General features: G+C 47.6%; 1 protein-coding gene across 3 annotated transcripts in view; it reads right to left on the bottom strand.

Moving 5' to 3' along the window:
- Window positions 1-4,768: 4,768 nt before the first annotated feature.
- The window catches only part of LOC135550305 (uncharacterized), a 28,065-nt gene continuing 13,436 nt past the window's right edge, over window positions 4,769-19,397 (bottom strand). For all 3 annotated transcript variants that reach the window (XM_064980979.1, XM_064980977.1, XM_064980978.1), the window contains 2 exons: window positions 16,913-17,591; window positions 4,769-6,098 (listed from right to left, as the gene is read on the bottom strand). In XM_064980979.1, coding sequence (XP_064837051.1) covers window positions 5,872-6,098; window positions 16,913-17,591 — 906 coding nt within the window. In that variant the 3' untranslated portion in view covers window positions 4,769-5,871. The remainder of the gene's footprint in view (window positions 6,099-16,912; window positions 17,592-19,397) is intronic.

The raw sequence follows: 19,397 nt of genomic DNA, 5'->3' as shown, positions 1-19,397 counted from the left end.
CCCCCCCCCTTATCTAACCCCCCCCTCCCCCCCAGCTCCTTCCCCCGTGAACTGTGGCCTTCTCCCAGAATGCCATACCGACCCCCCTCCCAGGCAACAACAGCCATCATGTGATTGCAACATCTACGGTTTCCTGGCAACCACAGTTATTGGAGTGGTCACAGCTCACGGAGGCCATGTTGGCTGAACCAGCCATGTGACGCAGGTGTTGATGGTGACCCCTAGAGATAGGGCGAGACATTACACACTCCAGCATTGGGATGCCATCCATCTCTTGGGCTGCTTGTTTTCCTGTCACATTGACTCCTAGACAGGGTTTAGTGGTAGAGTGAGTCCCATCCCAGTTCCATATTAGACCAACCTCCACGCACGGCATCACTAGCCCCAATGCCTGTCTCCTAGCAACGCTGACTGCGTCCCATGCCCCAGAGAGGAATCTGTTGGTCTGTACACTAATACTCACATGGTGCAGTTCTTGGAGGGCAAATCAACCCCCGCCCCACTCCCCCCTCTCCAACCTCCCTCTCCGTGTCTCTCTCTCTTCCCCTCTCCCTCACGCTGGTCTCCTCCAACTGGCTCCCACGCCAGGATTTGGAAGGGCGCTCTCACGCAGTCCTCGGGATGAAAATAACAAGGCCACAAAAATGTCCCTCCCTGCCTCACAGAGCTCTCCTTCTTCTAGTTGGACGTGCAGTGACGATAGTGCACCATCTCTCCAACACAGTTGGTCTCTCAGGATAGATAATGACCCTCCCAAGATGACTCTGCTGAGAATCACAATTTCACTATATCAGTTTGGTCTGTCACTGTTCAATCTTATACTGGGTCACAATGAGTTCGAATACGTTCCCACCCTGTTTCAGAACTGTTTCATCTTCCCTTTAATTGCTGCTGTATGTGTATCTATGTTTTGTATAGAGAGCCAAGACTGATATCTTTCCAGGGGTAAATGAAGGTGTGTGTAAATAATTCATAAGGCGAGTTTGATGGATGCAAGGCTTTCTCTGACCTTGTGTGACCTTTTGTTGTCCTTGTATTTGGGTGAAAATGAGAGTGAAAAACAAAGCCCAATACATAACAAACTCCAGCGAGCCCTGTGGAACAGGGCCTAGCTCATTAAATCTGGCTCCACACCTCTCTCCATGCGAATGAGTCTACCCCCTCCACACACACACCACCAAATCGCTATTCCCAGAGAATTCCCTGGGCTCTTGGCTGTTCCCCCTCTCTTCCCTCGGAGGGCCCAGCTTTCCCACTAGGCTGCGGGGCTGCCTGCGTCGGCGAGCAGCGAGCCGCTCTTGCCCACCTTCCGCACATCTGAGAACCTCTGTGAAATCCTAATCCCCAGAGCAGGGTGAAACGCAGACCCAGCTTGCCTGACCTCTCCGGTTGCCATGGATACACCGCACTATAAATAAAACAGAGGGCTTCTTTTTTTTTAAGCAGTTTGGCAGGGCTGTGTGTCCTACTCACTGGAGAGGCTTATTTTCTTTCTCCACCTCTCTCTGTATACTCCCCCCCCCCCCCCGCTCTCTTCTCCCCTCAATCACCGGGTGTCCATCCTCACTCTGTCTTGGTTTCCCTTTCTCGCTCTCGTACTCTCATTCGCCCTTTACACTCTGGCACTTTTTAGATCGAGGCACTAACTGTGTCATTAACAACTTTTTGGATACGGCATTCTAAAATCATGGTACCCTAAAACAGCCACAAAAACATGGAGTGAGAGGGGAGAGAGAGTGGACCTTGCGAGAGAGGAGGCAGAGTTATTTTGTGGGTGCTGTTTTTGGGAGCATTTAAATCTGTCGAGTGTAAACAGACAGAGCCATCCTAGAAGAGGCCCTGTAAAAAAAAAGAGGCCTATTTTCTTCAAAGTGGAGGCAGAGAGGCGTTGAGAGACGAGGGGAGGTTGCGTGTTTGTGCACTGAATCAGGGCTGCGCTGCAGATTTTTGTCTGGCGAGGCGAATCTCGGGAGGCTAGAAAATAATTTGGTCACGGCTGTGGGAGGTTGCTGGGGGCAGGCGGGCGGGGGGTGAGGAGGAGGAGGAGGGTGGAGGGACGGCTGAAGGGGGGGGGGGGCAGGGTTTCGACCGTCTCGCTGCGGTGAGAACACGCTTGACACTTCATTCCTTTCCAGTCAATGCGGAGCGTACTGCAGGAGGTTAACCCTATGCCTGCCTGGCTGCATGGCTGCCTGGTCACTGGCCTCGTGCTGTGCTAGGCCTCTACACCAACCTGAAAACACCTAACCACAAAGGCCCAGACAGTGCCAGAACGGACCAGTGGCCAAATATAAGACACCGTTTGTAGGGATACGTAAATTTTTGTATTGCGTCTATGTGTCACGTCAAGTTGGTGCGAATATCTGAGTAACGCGGCGACGCCGAAGGTGCTGAGTATCCGTCATGGTGATTTGGGGTTTGAGCACGACATAACTGGTGGCCCTTGTCTGAGACAAGGAGGAGTATGACAAATCTATCCGTCTGCCTCGGGTGAAGTAGACGTTTATAAAAAATAAATCAAAAAACATTTAAAACAAAAACAAAGGAGATGGTCACATGACTAAGGGTGGGTCACATGAGACGACGGTCACAGACCTGGGGGCGAATCACATGGTCCCTCATCATGTCATGAAACCATCGCATGTCCGGTGGACATTCCCACAGGTTGGCTTTAAAAAAAAAAATAATAATTCAAAGCTTCATTATTCATGTCTGTAGCCATGCCTGGAACCGTCCGTAGGTAGAAAGAACAGTGGATGTACAGTATATTGCTCTGTTCGTGACTTTGGGAGGCTGGCTAAAGCAAAGTACAGCTACAGTATGGTAGGACCTCGGAGACGGCTGAATCTGAGCTCTCTATGCAGGTGAATCCACTGTCTCCCATCGACCGTATTTTACAGTCCTCCACAGAGGTGTGTGCAAGCCAGTGTGTTTGTGTGTTTAGGTGTACATCTCGGAGTGTGTGCTAGCGTGAGCATGTGAGGACATGGGGAGGACGTGGTGAGCAGGGAGTTAACCACACAGGCAGGGCTGTGGCAGTCCTCCTGCCCCTCAGCCAGATTAATCATGCAGGAGAGACACAGCAGGCCCCCGCTCGCTCTGCCTGGGGGTGAAGCCGTGCCCGCATGCTCTCCGTATCACATGGCCTTGCCTCCCCCCCCTCTCCTCCCTCTCTCTGCTCCACTCCTCCAGGCGTGGGGGGCTGGGGATGGGGCTGGTGGAGGGAGAGAGAAGTGGTGGGGGGCCAGTGGAACGCCTCATAACGCAGTGCTTTTCTTCCTCGGCTCTGCTTGGCTTTATTTCCTGACTTCCCCTTCCGTGGGCGTCGGGAGATAGAGGCAGAGAGAAGGAGAAAAACAGAGGCGTCCATCTCCCCTGCTCCGCAACAACAACGGCCCCTTTTTATCTCTCATCAGAGGGCCCCAATGGTGCCGGTGGCCAGGCTCTTTGGAGGGGGAGTAGTTTGTGTGTGTGTGTGTGTGGGGGGGGGGGGGGGGGGGGGGTTACCAAGGGCCTCCAGCACTCGCCTGGAAACTGCTCAGCGACGTCTCTGTGCGTCAGAGAACAGCCGTAGCCATTGTTGGGCTCACAGGGAGAGAGCTCACAGGGAGAGAGCTCTAGCGAGGCGCTGTCTCACAGTCTCGTGTATCACTGTGTTTCGCTCTGTGTGTGTGTGTGTCTGCACGCACAGCTGTGTGTCAGTACGAGTGCTCGTATGGGTTGAGAGTGCGTTTCAGTGCGAGTGTGTGTCTGTATGTGTGTGGTGGGATGTGTGAAAATCCTCCACAATGCTGATGTGTTGACTTCCAAAGCGTCTCACCCCCCGACTGCGTTTCGATAAAACCCTCTGTGACATCACAGGGCCCTCCTGCTGCCACCTCGTCAAAATCAACACCACTCCTCCTCGTCCTCCCAAACAATAGAACTACCTCCACTCTGTCTCTATGACTCTAATCAAACACATGTGGATCAGAAGAGGGCATGTTTACTACCCCGAGGTTACACGCCATTGTTTGTTTACGTTTCCTGTAAAACTGTGGTCAATTATTTTTTTAAACTCATGCACGAATATGACTTTGTTGAATACAATGTTAAATAAATAGGATTGTTTGTGGTTTCGGGAAACTGACTTGAAAGTTATGATCAACAGGGTGCTAAATGGCTTCTGTCGTGTCATCTGAAATGTATCCATAACCTGTCAGACTGTGTATTAGGGCTGACCAGAAATACTTCACTCACTCAATTCAATGGGCTTTATTGGCATGGGAATCATATGTTCACATTGCCAAAGCAAGTGAAATGGATAAACAAAAAAAAGTGAAATAACTCTCTCTCGCTCTCCGTCGTTCTCCCTCTCTCGCACACACTCCCTCTTTTCCACGCGGGCTGGCACAGCATCTCCTCAGAGGTATAATGCTTTGCTTTGACTGGCAAGCAGGGGGCAGCCAAGAGAGGTTAAATGAGGGAATTGATGTTTTATATTAACTACCCAAATAGGGATCTGGGAGGGGAAGCCTATAGGGAGTCCCCCCCCTCCACTTTCACTCTGAATTTCACTCATAGAATCTAAAAGGAACGAATATTTACCGGGTGTACATTTCTGTGCCGCAAAATAAATCCTGTATATAAAGTGGATAAAGAGAGAAAATCATGCAGAAGGCACACACACACACACACACACACACACACACACACACACACACACACACACACACACACACACACACACACCCCGCCTTGCCTCTTGGAAAATTCACATCACTAGCGCTTGGAGGGGTCAAACAATTTTATTGTTCCACTGTGGTTGCGCCACACAGGCCTGACATCACACACATAGATCACACACAGACACCATCACTCTCGCTCTCCGAATTAACATAGTAAAAAAAAAAATTTTTTTTTTATAAAACAAAAACAAAGTGCAACCAATCAAAAATGAGACGGGTTCACCACAGCTAACAAGTATTATTTGGCACCGACCGTGTGGCTTGCCAGTGTTCGGTCCACTGGGACACAGAGCAGAGGCGTTTGGCACCGTCATTGGTCAATCTCAGGTAAGATAGCGCAAGGTGCTTGTTCGGGCCAGGTGGCAGTCAGGGGAGATGTGACAGTATACAAGCCGACGGTGCTCCTCCCGGTGAGGAGCGCCGTAGACGAAGGAGGAAGCCCCGCCCCCCACTCATCCGGCTTCACCCGCCCAGCCATACTGTACTCGTACCCATCTCCTTGGTCATGACAGGCGGGTATGCTCAATGTGGCTCTGTCATTTGTCAGCACACGGAACAGCTCTCAGCCACGAAAACAAAATGTACTGCGTCATTTTAAGTAGACATTTGTCGTGATTTGTGGCAATCTCAAGAACAGGTTTATGACCTTGATAACATTGCACAAAGCTTTGTGACCGTACTGTGCGCCAAATGTAACAATAAAGTGGTATTTGTACATGACAAGATTTTAAAAATACAATTTTAAAAAGTATATCGACAGGTGAAGAATACATGGTGTGATACGGTCAATAATACATTGAATATTAAAGAGGCAAAAGCAGGAAACAAAGGAAGACGCTGTTCTACAATCAACGCTTTTGGTTCACCTTTCCCCACAGAGAGAATTTACAGTACAATTTAAAATACTAAATAAAATTAACTATTAAAACATGGCACAGGTAAAAATGGCAAAAGCTCTATTCTCATTGCTTTGCTTTTGGAGTAAGAGCAATGGAATCAAAGGTTTGGCTGTGTTCCTGAGAGCCTTGGGGCCTGCCTCCTTGCGTCCTTGTCCCCAGTAGCTGAGACACCCAGGCTGGGTGCCCAGCAGTGTTCAGTGGGGCCTGGGTGGGGTGTGGTGGGGGACAACGGGTGGCCCTGTGGATTACCTGAGTGAGGGGCTGGCAACCAGGTGCAGGTGGTTGGGTTTGGTGGGGATGGGGGGTTTGCTCCCGCGGGGAGGAGGGATCTGTGCAGGGGGCATGGGGCTCTTCACACAGAAGTTCTTCATTAGCTGAGCCACCCGACCCCTCCGTGAGCAGGTGTCTCCGCCCCCCTCTGACCCCACATCCTCAGACATGGCCCTGCGATAGGCTGCCATCACGCGGATATCTGGGAGAGAGACAGACATTAGATGAATGGTTAGAGGTGCCTTGCATCAGCGAACGGAGCTGAAGCTCACATTGGTTACGATGTCTTGGTCGGTTGTCGCGCGTCCCCGTAACTGGGAATGCTAATTTTAAAAAAGAGGTCTGTGAGCCTACCGGCATCACGGAACATTCTCCCTGATCCCATCTCCTCTCCTATTTCTGCATCCTCCCCCCCTTTCTCCTGCTCGCCCTAGCCTTCTTCCTCTACCCTCCCGGACTCTTCCGTCCTGGGCTGTAGTAGGCCAGACTGGAGGTCATCTTCATATGAAGAGGAGCAGGGACACAGCTGGGTGTAGTTGGTGTGTGTGTGTGTGTGTGTGAGACAGAACGTTTGGGAGGGGGTATAATTGAGGGACGGGAGTGGAGGCGGGCCACGGGGACAGAGACGGAGAGCAGACAGACGCTGTTCAGACACCAGAAGGCTTGAGGAGCCGAGTATTTTTAAGCGCCGTCCCTGGGGGGAGACACAGATGTGTGAGCACACACACACACACACACACACTTAAAAAACACACATAACCTTGGATCTTAACTTTTTCTCATCTTAAAGTGGGATTAAAATTGATTTAATGGTAATTTTCTCTCAACGACCTACACAAACTACTCTGTAATAAAGAAAGTGGAAGAATTTCTTTGGATTTTTTTTTGATTCATGATTAATTAAACACTAATATAGTTTGATTAGATAAGTACCCCGAGTCAATACATGTCGGAAACACCTTTGGCAGCGATTACAGCTGTGAGTCTTCTTGGGTTAGTTTAAGAGCTTTGCACGCCAACTTTCAAGGTGTTGAGGATCATGGCGAGACAGCAATTTTCAAGTCCTGCCATAGATATTCAAGGAAATTAAGTCAAAAACGGTCACTTGGCCACTCAGGAACTTTCACTGTCTTAAATGGTAAGCAAATTGGCCTTGTGTTGTAGGCTATTGTCCTGCTGAAAGGTGAATTAATCTCCCAGTGGCTGATGGAAAGCAGACAGAACCAGGTTTTCCGCTAGGATTATGCCTGTGCTTAGCTCCAACCCGTTTCTTTTTTATCCTGAAATACTCCCGTCTTTGCCGCTGTCAAGCATACTTATAACATGATGCAGCCACCACCATGCTTGAAAATAAGGAGGCATTCATTCAGTCCTGTGTTGATGCTGGATTTGCACCAAACATAAGGCTTTGCATAGGCCAAAAAGTGTATTCTATTGTCTTTCTTTTTTACTGAATTACTTTAGTGCCTTTTTGCATACAGGATGCATGTTTGGAATATTTTTATTCTGTATATTTTTTATTATTCTTTTCACTCTGTCATTTAGGTAATTATTGTGGGTCACTACAATGAGTGTTGACGAGGACAAGGCTGGAGATCACTCTGTCATGCTGATCGAGTTCGAATAACAGACTGGAAGCGTCAAAAAGGAGGAGGGTGGTGCTTGGAATCATTGTTCTTCCTCTGTCAACCATGGTTACCTGCAAGGACAAACATGCCGTCATCATTGCTTTGCACAAAAAGGGCTTCACAGGCAAGGATATTGCTGCCAGTAAGATTGCACCTAAATCAACCATTTATCGGATCATCAAGAACTTCAAGGAGAGTGGCTTAACTGTTGTGAAGAAGGCTTCAGGGCGCCCAAGAAAGTCCAGCAAGCGCCAGAACCGTCTCCTAAAGTTGATTCAGCTGCGGGAACGGGGCACCACCAGTACAGAGCTTGCTCAGAAATGGCAGCAGGCAGGTGTGAGTGCATCTGAACGCACAGTGAGGTGAAGACTTTTGGAGGATGGCCTGGTGTCAAGAAGGACAGCAAAGAAGCCACTTCTCTCCAGGAAAAACATCAGGGACAGACTGATATTCTGCAAAAGGTACAGACAGGGATTGGACTGATGTGGACTGGGGTAGTCATTTACTCTGATGAATCCCCTTTCCGATTGTTTGGGGCATCCGGAAAAAAGTTTGTCCAGAGAAGACAATGGGAGAGCTACCATCCGTCCTGTGTCATGCCATTCATGTGTGGGGTTGTTTCTCATTCAAAGGAGTGGGCTTACTCACAATTTTGCCTAAGAACACAGCCATGAATAAAGAATGGTACCAACACATCCTCCGAGAGCAACTTCTCCCAACCATCCAGGAACAGTTTGGTGACGAACAATGCCTTTCCCAGCATGATGGAGCACCTTGCCTTGAGGCAAAAGTGATAACTAAGTGGTTTGGGGAACAAAACATTGATATTTTGGGTCCATGGCCAGGAAACTCCCCAGACCTTAATCCCATTGAGAACTTGTGGTCAAACAAAACCCCACAAATTCTGACAAACTCCAAGCATTGATTATGCAAGAATGAGCTGCCATCAGTCAGGATGTGGCCCAAAAGTTAATTGACAGCATGTCAGGGTGGATTGCAATGGTCTTGAAAAAGAAGGGTCAACACTGCAAATATTGACTCTTTGCATCAACTTCATGTAATTGTCAATAAAAGCCTTAGACACTTCTGAAATGCTTGTAATTATACTTCATTATTCCATAGTAACATCTGACAAAAACATCTAAAGACACTGAAGCAGCAAACTTTGTGGAAATTAATATTCTGTCATTCTGTCATTCTCAAAATTTTTGCCCACAACTGTACATCATCCACAGCATCGTTATTAACCATGCTAAAAGATTTATTCAAAATCTGATTTGGTATTGCTACCAATAACAGCCCTTCTTTTACGAGGCTTTTAAAAATCACCCTGGTCCTTCTAGTCAAATCTGTGCTTAAACTTCAATACTTGACTGAGGGACCTTACATATGTTGTATGTATGGAGGACAGAGGAAGAGGTAGTCAAAGAAATGATGTCAACCCCTATTATTTCACACAGAGTGAGTTCATGGAACTTATGTGATTTGATAAGTCAAATTTAACTCCTGAACTGATTTCGGCCGAAACAAAAAGGGGTGAAAACTTACTGTATGCAAATGACTATATTTAACTTATTTCATTTTTGATTCATTTGGAAAACGTGTATAATTCTTCCCATTATGGAGTATTTTGTGTAGATCAGTGATAAAAATGTAAATGAAATCCATTTCAATCCCACTTTGTAACGCAGCAAAATGTGAGAGAGAAAAAAAAATCCACGGGGAGTGAACACTTCTGATACCAACTATACACACACTCACACACACACACACACACACACACTCCTGCTCACCGACTCAGTCACGCATGCACCCATCTCTGACTAACCGCATCACATTCGATTCAGACACTGAGGTCCTGTGTTTAGTGTAGAGGGTCTGTGTAGCGGGTGTGTGTGCAGCCCTGGAGAGGCAGTCAGTTCTATGGCCAAAGAAGCTTGAAAGCAAACACTTGATAGCGGTGAGGCATGAAAGAGACAGGCCCAAACTATCTTTAAAGGTTTTACTTTTCTTTTGTTGTTTTTCTCCCTCTCTCCCTCCCCCCCTTTCCCTGTAGCTCTGCCCCCCTACCTCCACCATCCTCTCCCTTTTCCCCCTCCCACCACCTTCCTCTCCCTCCTCCCTTCCTCTGCCCCCTGACCCGCGGTTCCTGTGTTAATGTCCTCTCGCCGCACTGCGTGGGCTTGCCTCTGATTGTCTCGCTGTGTTGTGTGGTCACCACGGAAACCCTGGATAGGCTCCAGCGATCGAGGTTGGACACGCATGCAGGCACGCATACACACAAGCACAGAGTCACACAGGCACAGAGTCACACAGGCACAGAGTCACACAGGCACAGAGTCACAAGCATGCGTGGTCGGAGGCTTTTTGGTGCTTGGGTTTCGTTGTTGGTTCTGATAGGAATGCTAAACACAAGCAGTATGTGTGTGCCTGCACGTGCATGCGTTTGAGAACGCAAGCGTGCAACGTATTCCTAACCATTACATGTGGGTACGGTAAGGGAATAGTAAGAAGAATTATGCTTTTTCTTAAATGTATATATATTTTTTTATCCCTCTGAGGAAGATGATACCTCTAGAAACTCGACGCCAACCTAACCTGTCTTAGCAAAAAAACGGCCCAAACCCACGCAGAACGTTCCACCAGAAACCAAAAAGCCAAACATCAAGCCGATAAGACTCGCAGCTCTGTCAACACAACTGGAGCGGGGGAGAAAAAAAGCAGTCCGCTCCGCGGGTTACCTAACTGTGCAGCCGTTTGTCGGAAACCTTGGCAACACCTGATCATAGTTACATGAATTTCCTTCTGCTCCAAGTCACTGGTCAATAGGATACAGTAGCTGTCTGTCTGTGTCTTCAGACGGACCTTTGAGGCGGCTCCCGCTCTTCACACCTCGGCCCAGTCCCAGTCCAAGCCCCAGTCCCAGCCCATACATTGTGGGGGAGAGTGTCACCCACCAGCACTAAAATAAAAGCAAGTCTAGCTCTTTAAATGACCCCCTCCTCTCTGGCACAGAGGGAGGAGGGAGGGGGGGGGGCAGAAGTGGGGCAGAGGGCAGAATTCCGGAGCGGCACGTCTGTGCAGTGAGCCAGGCCGCGGGAGGGTCAGGGTTGGGAGGGGGAGGGGGGCCGGCACGGCGCTGTGTGGAGGCTGGGGGCCCTGTCACTTATCAGCTCCGGCCGAGCGTCGCCCCGGGCCAGAGTCGGGAAGCAGCGCTGGAATGTGTGTCCTTCTCTCTGAAGGTGAGGAGAGGAAAGGCAAGCCGAGGGAGAGAGCGAGGCACACACACACACTCAGCGAGCCAGCAGCTGCAGGAGACAGATACACTCGCATGCACACATACTCACACGCACACTATCACCTACTCTCTACCCCAACCCCACCACCCTTGGGGTGCGCACACACACACACACAAACATGCATTAACATGCATGGACATAGGTCAATATACACATTAACACACTCACATCTTATATACTCACACAAACACATTAAAACCCCAAATAAAACCTGTCAGAGGTAGTAATAAACATGAACAAACTCCCTCAAACTGTGTGTAAACACCGATAGACTTTCCCATACATAAAATATGGGTCCCTACAAGAACACGTACACACTCAAGCATGGCAGTCTCTTAACATTTTTTTGGTTACTACATGATTCCATGTGTGTTATTTCATAGTTTCGATGTCTTCACTATTATTCTACAATGTAGAAAATAGTAAAAATCAATAAAAACCCTTGAATGAGTAGGTGTGTCCAAACTTTTGACTGGTACTGTATGTATGTATGTATGTATGTATGTATGTATACATTTACATTTAAGTCATTTGGCAGACGCTCTTATCAAGAGCGACTTACAAATTGGTGAATTCACCTTATGACATCTAGTGGAACAGCCACTTTACAATAGTGTGTGTGTGTGTGTGTGTGTGTGTGTGTGTGTGTGTGTGTGTGTGTGTGTGTGTGTGTGTGTGTGTGTGTGTGTGTGTGTGTGTGTGTGTGTGTGTGTGTGTGTGTGTATGTATGTATGTATGTATGTATGTATGATATATATGTATGATATATATATATATTATATATATACACACACACACACACACACACACTCACTTAGAAATGTCCTTGTTTTTGAAAGAAAAGCACATTCTTTGTCCATTAAAATAACATCAAATTGATCTATTCTGGTTAGAGCCAATTTGCGCTGTTCTGTCAAGGGACTAATACACAGCGTTGTACGAGATCTTCAGTTTCTTGGCAGTTTCTCGCATGGAATAGCCTTCATTTCTCAGAACAAGAATAGACTGACGAGTTTCAGACGAAAGCTCTTTGTTCCTATCCATTTTGAGCCTGTAATCAAACCCACAAATGCTGATGCTCCAGATACTCAACTAGTCTAAAGGCCAGTTTTATTGATTCTTTAAAATCAGCTCAACAGTTTTCAGCTGTGCTAACATAAAAAGGGTTTTCTAATGATCAATTAGCATTTTAAAATGATAGACTTCGATTAGCTAACACAACGTGCCATTGGAACACAGGAATGATGGTTGCTGATAATGGGCCTCCGTACGCCTATGTAGATCTTCCATTTAAAAAACAATATATATATATATTTTTTTATATCAGACATTTCCAGCTACAATAGTCATTTACAACATCAACACTGTATTTCTGATCAATTTGATGTTATTTTATTGGACAACAAATGTGCTTTTCTTTCAAAAACATTTCTAAGTGACCCCAAACTTTTGAACGGTATATATATATATATATATATATATATATATATATATATATATATACCCACACAAAAAAAAAGATGGCGCCGATAGAGATGGCAGCTTCGCTTCTAGTCCTTAGGAAACTGTGCAGTATTTTGTTTTTTAAAGTATTATTTCTTACATTGTTAGCCCAGAAAGCCTTAAATGTTATTACATACAGCCGGGAAGAACTATTGGATATCAGCGAGACGTCAATTTACCAGTACAACCAGCACTACAACCAGGAATACGACCTTCCCAAAGCGGATCCTTTGTCTGCACCTCCCAGGGCATTTGAACTGATTCCAGAGGCCGACCCAAAACAACACCATTGGAGGAGATGGTGCTGGAGCGGTCTTCTAGTGAGGTTTTGGATGCGCGCACAACACCCGCCGCTTCCGAGTATATTACTCACTAATGTCCAGTCCCTAGTTAACAAAGTCAACGAAATTAGGGTAAGATTTGCTTTCCAAAGAGATATCCGGGATTGTAACATACTCTGTTTCACAGAGACATAGCTAGCTGGACACATCCCGTCAGAGTCCGTACAGCCAACGGGATTCAGTACATCGCACTGGCAGGAACAAACATCTCTTTGGTAAGAAGAAGGGCGGGGGTGTACGTTTCAAGATTAACGACTCATTGTGTAATTGTAACAACATACAAGAACTCAAATCCTTTTGTTCACCTGACCTAGAATTCCTCACAATCAAATGCCGACCATATTATCTCCCAGGAGAACTCTCCTGGGTTATTGTCGCAGCCGTGTATATCCCCCCGCAAGCGGATACCAAAACGGCCATCAAGGACCTTCACTGGACTTTATGCAAACTGGAAACCATATGTCCTGAGGCTGCATTTATTGTAGCTGGGGATTGTAACAAAGCTAATCTGAGAACAAGGCGAGCTAAATTCTATCAGCATATCGATTGCAGTACACGAGCGAGTAACATGCTCGACCATTGCTACTCTAACTTCCGGAATGCATACAAGGCCCTCCCCCGCCCTCCTTTTGGCAAATCTGACCATGGCTCCATTTTGTTGCTCCCCTCCTATAGGCAGGAACTAAAACAGGAAGCGCCCGTTCTTAGGTCTATCCAACTCTGGTCTGACCAATCGGATTCCATGCTTCAAGATTGCTTCGATCACGTGGTCTGGGATAGCTTCAGACAATAACATTGACGTATACGCTGACTCGGTGAGCGAGTTTATAAAGAAGTGTATAGGAGATGTTGTACCAACTGTGACTAATAAAACCTTCCCTAACCAGAAACCATGGATTGATGGCAGCATTCAAGCAAAACTGAAAGCATGTACCATCACATTTAATCACAGCAAGGCGACTGGAAACATAGCCGAATACAAACAGTGTAGTAATTTCATCCATTAGGCAATCAAACAAGTGTCAGTATAGAGACCAAGTAGTCGCAATTCAGCGGCTCAAACATGAGACGTATGTGGCAGGATCTACAGACAAAGAAAACCAGCCCCGTCACGGATATTGACATCTTGCTCCCAGACAAATTAAACAACTTCTTCGCACGCTTTGAGTACAATACAGAGCCACCAACACGGTCCGCTACCAAAGACTGTGGGCTCTTCTTCTCCGTGGCCGACGTGTGAAAAACATTTAAAATGTGTTAACCCTCGCAAGGCTGCCGGCCCAGACGACATCCCTAGCTGTGTCAGACATAATCAATCCCTTTCCCAGTCCGCAGTCCCCACATTGTTCCTGTTCCCAAGAAAGCTAAGGTAACTGAACTAAATGACTATCACCCTGTAGCACTCACTTCTGTCATCACGAAGTGAGTTGAGAGACGAGTCAAGGATAATATCACCTCCACCCTACCGGACACCCTAGACCCACTGCAATTTGCTTACAGCCCAAATAGGTCCACAGACGACACAATCACCATCACACTGCCCTATAATTTCAGCATTCAACACCATTGTACACTCCAAACTCGTCATTAAGCTTGAGACCCCCGCCCCACATGGGTGCGTTCTCAGCCCTCTCCTGTACTTCCTGTTCACCCACAATTGCGTGGCCATGCACGCCTCCAACTCAATCATCAAGTTTGCAGATGACACTACAGTGGTAGGCTTGATTACCAACAACGACGAGACTTCCCTGTAGGCTGAGGTGAGGGCCCTCAGAGTGTGGTGTCAGGGACCCAGTGGAGAAGGTGTAAAGTTAAGTTCCTCAGTGTATATATCACCGACAAACTGAAGTGGTCCACGCGCACAGACAGTGTGGTGAAAAAGGTGCAACAGTGCCTCTTCAACCTCAGGAAGCTGAAAAAAATGTGGCTCGTCACTGAAAACCCTCACTAACTTTTACAGGTGCACAATTGAGAGCATCCTGTTGGGCTGTATCACCGTCTGGTACGGCAACTGCACCGTCCTCGACCGCAGGGCTCTCCAGAGGGTAGTGAGGTCTGCACAATGCATCACCGGGGCAAACTACTTGCCCTCCAGGACACCTACACCACTCGATGTCACAGGAAGGCAAAAAAGATCATCAAGGACAATAACTACCTGAGCCACTGCCTGTTCACCCCGTTATCATCTAGAAGGCGAGGTCAGTACAACAGGTGCATCAAAGCTGGGACAGAGAGATTGAAAAACCGCTTCTATCTCAAGGCCATCAGATTGTTACACAGCCATCACTAGCACAGAGAGGCGGCTGCCTACCTACAGACTTGATATCATTGGCCACTTTAATAAATGGAACACTAGTCACTTGAATAATGTTTACATATCTCACATGTATAAACTGTATACTGTATCCTTCACGATCTATTGCATCTTAGCCGCTCTGTCACTGCTCATCCATATATTTTATATTTTCTCATCCCATTCCTTCACTAGATTGTGTGTATTAGGTTTTTGTCGGGGAATTGTTAGATATAACCTGTTCGATACTGCTACACTGTCGGATCGGGAAGCATATGCATTTCGTTACACTCCCAATAACATCTGCTATCCATGTGACCAATAAAATGTGATTTGAACCACACACACACAGAGATAGATAGGACATGTATACAAAAAATATGTATAGATTTTTAAACATCTGAAAATAAGTAACCCATTCAAATGACATACGACTTCGCCATCTTCACTTGAAATGTCTCAATATTGTGAGGAAACACGCAACCCATGAATATGTTCTGGTTGAATTACAGGTTCCACAGCCAGGACAAAGAAACACAGTTCTTCACCTCATTGTAAGGTTAGCACACATCCAGCAGGGGGAGACTGTAGACGGCAGACAGTTTTGTTCCGGCTGACTCTGTTAGAGGACTGGCTGCAGTGTGATCAGTGGTCCACTGGGTGGTGCTGGTCTAGCTCCTTCTCAGTCTGTGTCTGGTTTGTGAACTGGGTCACTTGTCTGTCGAGCTGGGATGTGGGCCGCTGATCAAAACCAACAGCCTATCCTGATCACCCAGCGGAACGCTGTCCAAACATGGCTAATTAGACTGATAGTAAACTCACTCCTAATATTACACAGTCAGGGAAAGCTAGACAAGCTAAGATACTGAGGAATTCTACGGAATAGGGGAGACCAAAGAAAATACAAAATAAAAATTGCAACAAGACACAGAGACGCTGCCATAAAGCAATCAACTACAAGGGCAAAGCCAATAACTCACTATGTGAGGCTCAGAGATACAAGAGACATCCATCATCATACACTGATAAAAGTAATGTTCGAAAAGAGGGACTGTGGAAAACGTTAGACAAACACACATAGTAAGAGATCCCCCCGAGAGCGAGTAGCCAATAGAGCAGAGGAGGTGTGGGACCATGACACTGCTACCCCCCCCCCCCCAAAAAAAAAGGCGGAGGCACTGGCCTGCTTTTAGTCTGCCAGTTCATACAGATTCCAGTGGGCTAAGGCAGCATTTGGCTAGGACGCTGGGGAAATAAATCCCCATCGCTAACTGCACTTGGAAAGCCTAACCAACACTATAGGGGCCTACTGCAGAACCATGGTGTAACTGACCATTATGAACACACACCAGGTAAAAAGGATTCGATGTCAGATAATCTTCGTCACATACACATAGGCAATTCTCTTCCTTGCCACGTGGGTGCTGTCTTTTTTTTGGAGGGGGAGGGGTGGGGGGTACAACTTCATTACCAAAAGTGTTCAATAAAAATGTGTCCTGGTGTCTACATGCTTCCAGGCCCGAATCTGTTACTCCCACCATTCACAACAATCTCAATACATTCAACTTTGACCCTAGCTCAGTGTTGGAATGTTGTATTTGTGCCATTGGTGCTGTATAAAATGTTCACCTTCTTCTGTGTTTGAAAAATGTATAAAGCTAATATTGGTGATTTACCGCCACCTGCACTGCTGGAGTTCTGAACCAAAATATTGTGTGTCATTCATTTATTGTGTCCACTATAATATAGCTTAAAGCCATTTACAAACCGTATAACCCAATTTGAAGAAGACAATGCTCCCAACCCATAGAAATCCCCACCCATTCGACTACTTTAAAATGGTAGAATCCCTTAATGGCAATGTCCATGCTACAACAGGTAATTTCCAAGCAGAGATCTCTATACATCTCTATGGAGGGGACCCAATCTCTCATGCTGCTCTTCTCTCTTACCTCCGCTGCTGGGTGTCTCCTGGGGGTGGGGCTCAGCCGGCTCCTCGGGGTGGAGTCTGGTTGTGACGGACAGCGGGACGACGGTCGTCTTCTCCGGACCGTGTGGTTTGGTGGTGCTCTTCTCTAGAGCGTCTCTTATGGCCGTGCTGCTAGCCACAGGGGATGGAGCGATGGTCCTGTGGAAAGGGGACGGTGAATAGATGCTAGGGACAGGAGATGGAGTGGAGCTGGGGACAGGGGACGGTGAGACACTGGGGACAGAGGATGGAGTGGAGCTGGGGAAAGGGGACGGTGTCACACTGGGAACAGGGGACGTTTTGACAGAGCTAGGGACGGGAGAGGGCGTGATGGTCTTCTCCGAAGCGCGCACTTTGGCAGCGCTCTTCTCTAGAGCGTCTCGGATGGCATTGCTGCGGGGGACAGGAGACGGTGTGACAATGCCGGGGACCGGAGACACTGTTACGGTGCTGGGGAGAGGGGACGGTGTGATGGTAGGGACAGGGGATGGTGTTGCGCTGAGGACAGGGGATGGTGTGATGGTGAAGTTCTTGGGGACAGGGGACAGCGCGGTATCTAGCCTCGGGTTGGCAGTGCCAGCTCTTGAGTGAGGTCTGCAGGAAGAGAGGACCGGCTTCTCCTCTGGAGCGTCGACCTCTAAATCCTGCTTCAACTCAGCTTGCTGGGGAAACAGGAAAGAACAGTCAGTGTCCGATTCATTCATACCATTTTATTTGCATATTCGGCAACCGTTCTACCTGAATCCAATGCCTTCAGGTTACTGAGAGGTTTGATGGCTTCCATACACAGTAAGTATCCCCCAAAATGAAATGAAACATGGGGTGCAGACACCATGAGCTAAGCAGGCCTGGGCAACGCCAGTCCTCGAGGTCCTGATAGGTGTCACAGTTTTGCCCCAGTCCCAGCTAACACACCTGACTCCAATAAATCAACTAATCATGATCCTCAGTTAAAAATGCAATTAGTTTAAAATCAGGTGTGTTTGCTAGGGATGGGGGTGAAAGTGTGACACCAAATCAGTCCCCCCGAGGACTGGAATTGCCCAGGCCTGTGCAAAGGGCAGGTTTAAGGCGACCTCGGCATCCATCATGAAGACCCCTCACTATAGCATCAGCAGTACCAACTCACCCCCCCCCCCCCCCCAAACAACTATCAGCTCCAAATACCGTTGCCGGATATCATAGCCATTTGGATGGTAGTACAGTTCCAATTAACAACCTGAATTCTACATAACAACGAAATCTAGGTTTTAACAAATCGTTTCAGAATCCCAGTCTCTCATACCTATCATATTTAACAATAGGGTGGGGCTGTGCATTTAGGACTTTGACATGGGTTGGCAGACACGTGCAGCGGTGTGTTTCGGAGGAGTCTTGTGTAAGGTTGCATGAACGGAGTGATAGAGTTTTCTCCTGCGGTTCGGCTCGGCTGCGTGCAGTAGGCGACGAGATGGAAGGAGATCTCCCCTGCGCAAACCTCAGGAGACAATCCCATCCATCTGTGACTGAAACCCTCCCCTGTCTCTGGCGTTTTAATACCCTGATCAACCATCTGCTCCAGAGGAGACCAGAAACCAAGCGCCAGCGATTCCGCTCCTCGTACACGCACACATTTATTTGACCTTTATTTAACTAGGCAAGTCATTTAAGAACAAATTCGGATTTACAACGACGGCCGACACCGGCCAAACCCGGACGGCGCTGGGCCAATTGTGCGCCGCCCTATGGGACTACCAATCACGGCCGGTTGTGATACAGCCTGCATGCGCGCACACACACACACACACACACACACACACACACACACAAACAAAAAGAACACAAAACGAAACAATCACTCAGAAACACCCTTCATTCCACCCCAACCCAGTCCCATTGCAGCATGTGGTAGACAGCAATGACATACATCCTGGAGGGCTGTTACAGTTCAACTGCTCCCCCAGAGAGACGTATGAGGGGTGAGGCGGCCAGGCCAGGCCAGGAGCAGCTGGAACAGAGAGAGAGACAGAGAGAGCTGGGAGAAAGAGGATCTGGAGAGAGGCTGAGAGTGAAGGGACAGCTGGCCTAACCTCCACACCCTGGAATGAGGGAAAGAGTGAGTGAGTGAGTGAGTGAGTGAGTGAGTGAGTGAGTGAGTGAGATAGAGAGAGAAAGAAGGGGCGTGGGTGTCCAGAAGAGTCAGACGTGTTCAAGCCATATTTAAGGAGAGCCGAAGGGTGTATTCGTGAAACGAAAACCACACTTAGCCAGGATATTTGAGCAAGTGTTTTGAAATTCGAACCATCCATTTCTGTGTCAATGGCTATTCGTGCTGAAAGCCTGCCACCGCTGAGACAATGACACATTTGTTGCCTTCTCAACCCCATACACCCAGCCAGGAATACTAGGAGATTAAGGCCGTGCTTTCCCGTCTTTGTTTACATGACACTTGATTATATGCCACTGATGATATCCTCATCGTCGCCGTT

Source organism: Oncorhynchus masou, chromosome 12 (assembly GCF_036934945.1).
Source record: "Oncorhynchus masou masou isolate Uvic2021 chromosome 12, UVic_Omas_1.1, whole genome shotgun sequence".
In the NCBI taxonomy this organism is placed as follows: domain Eukaryota; kingdom Metazoa; phylum Chordata; class Actinopteri; order Salmoniformes; family Salmonidae; genus Oncorhynchus; species Oncorhynchus masou.
The sequence above is the reverse complement of the archived record's forward strand: the minus strand, read 5'-3'. Positions and strand labels throughout refer to the sequence as shown.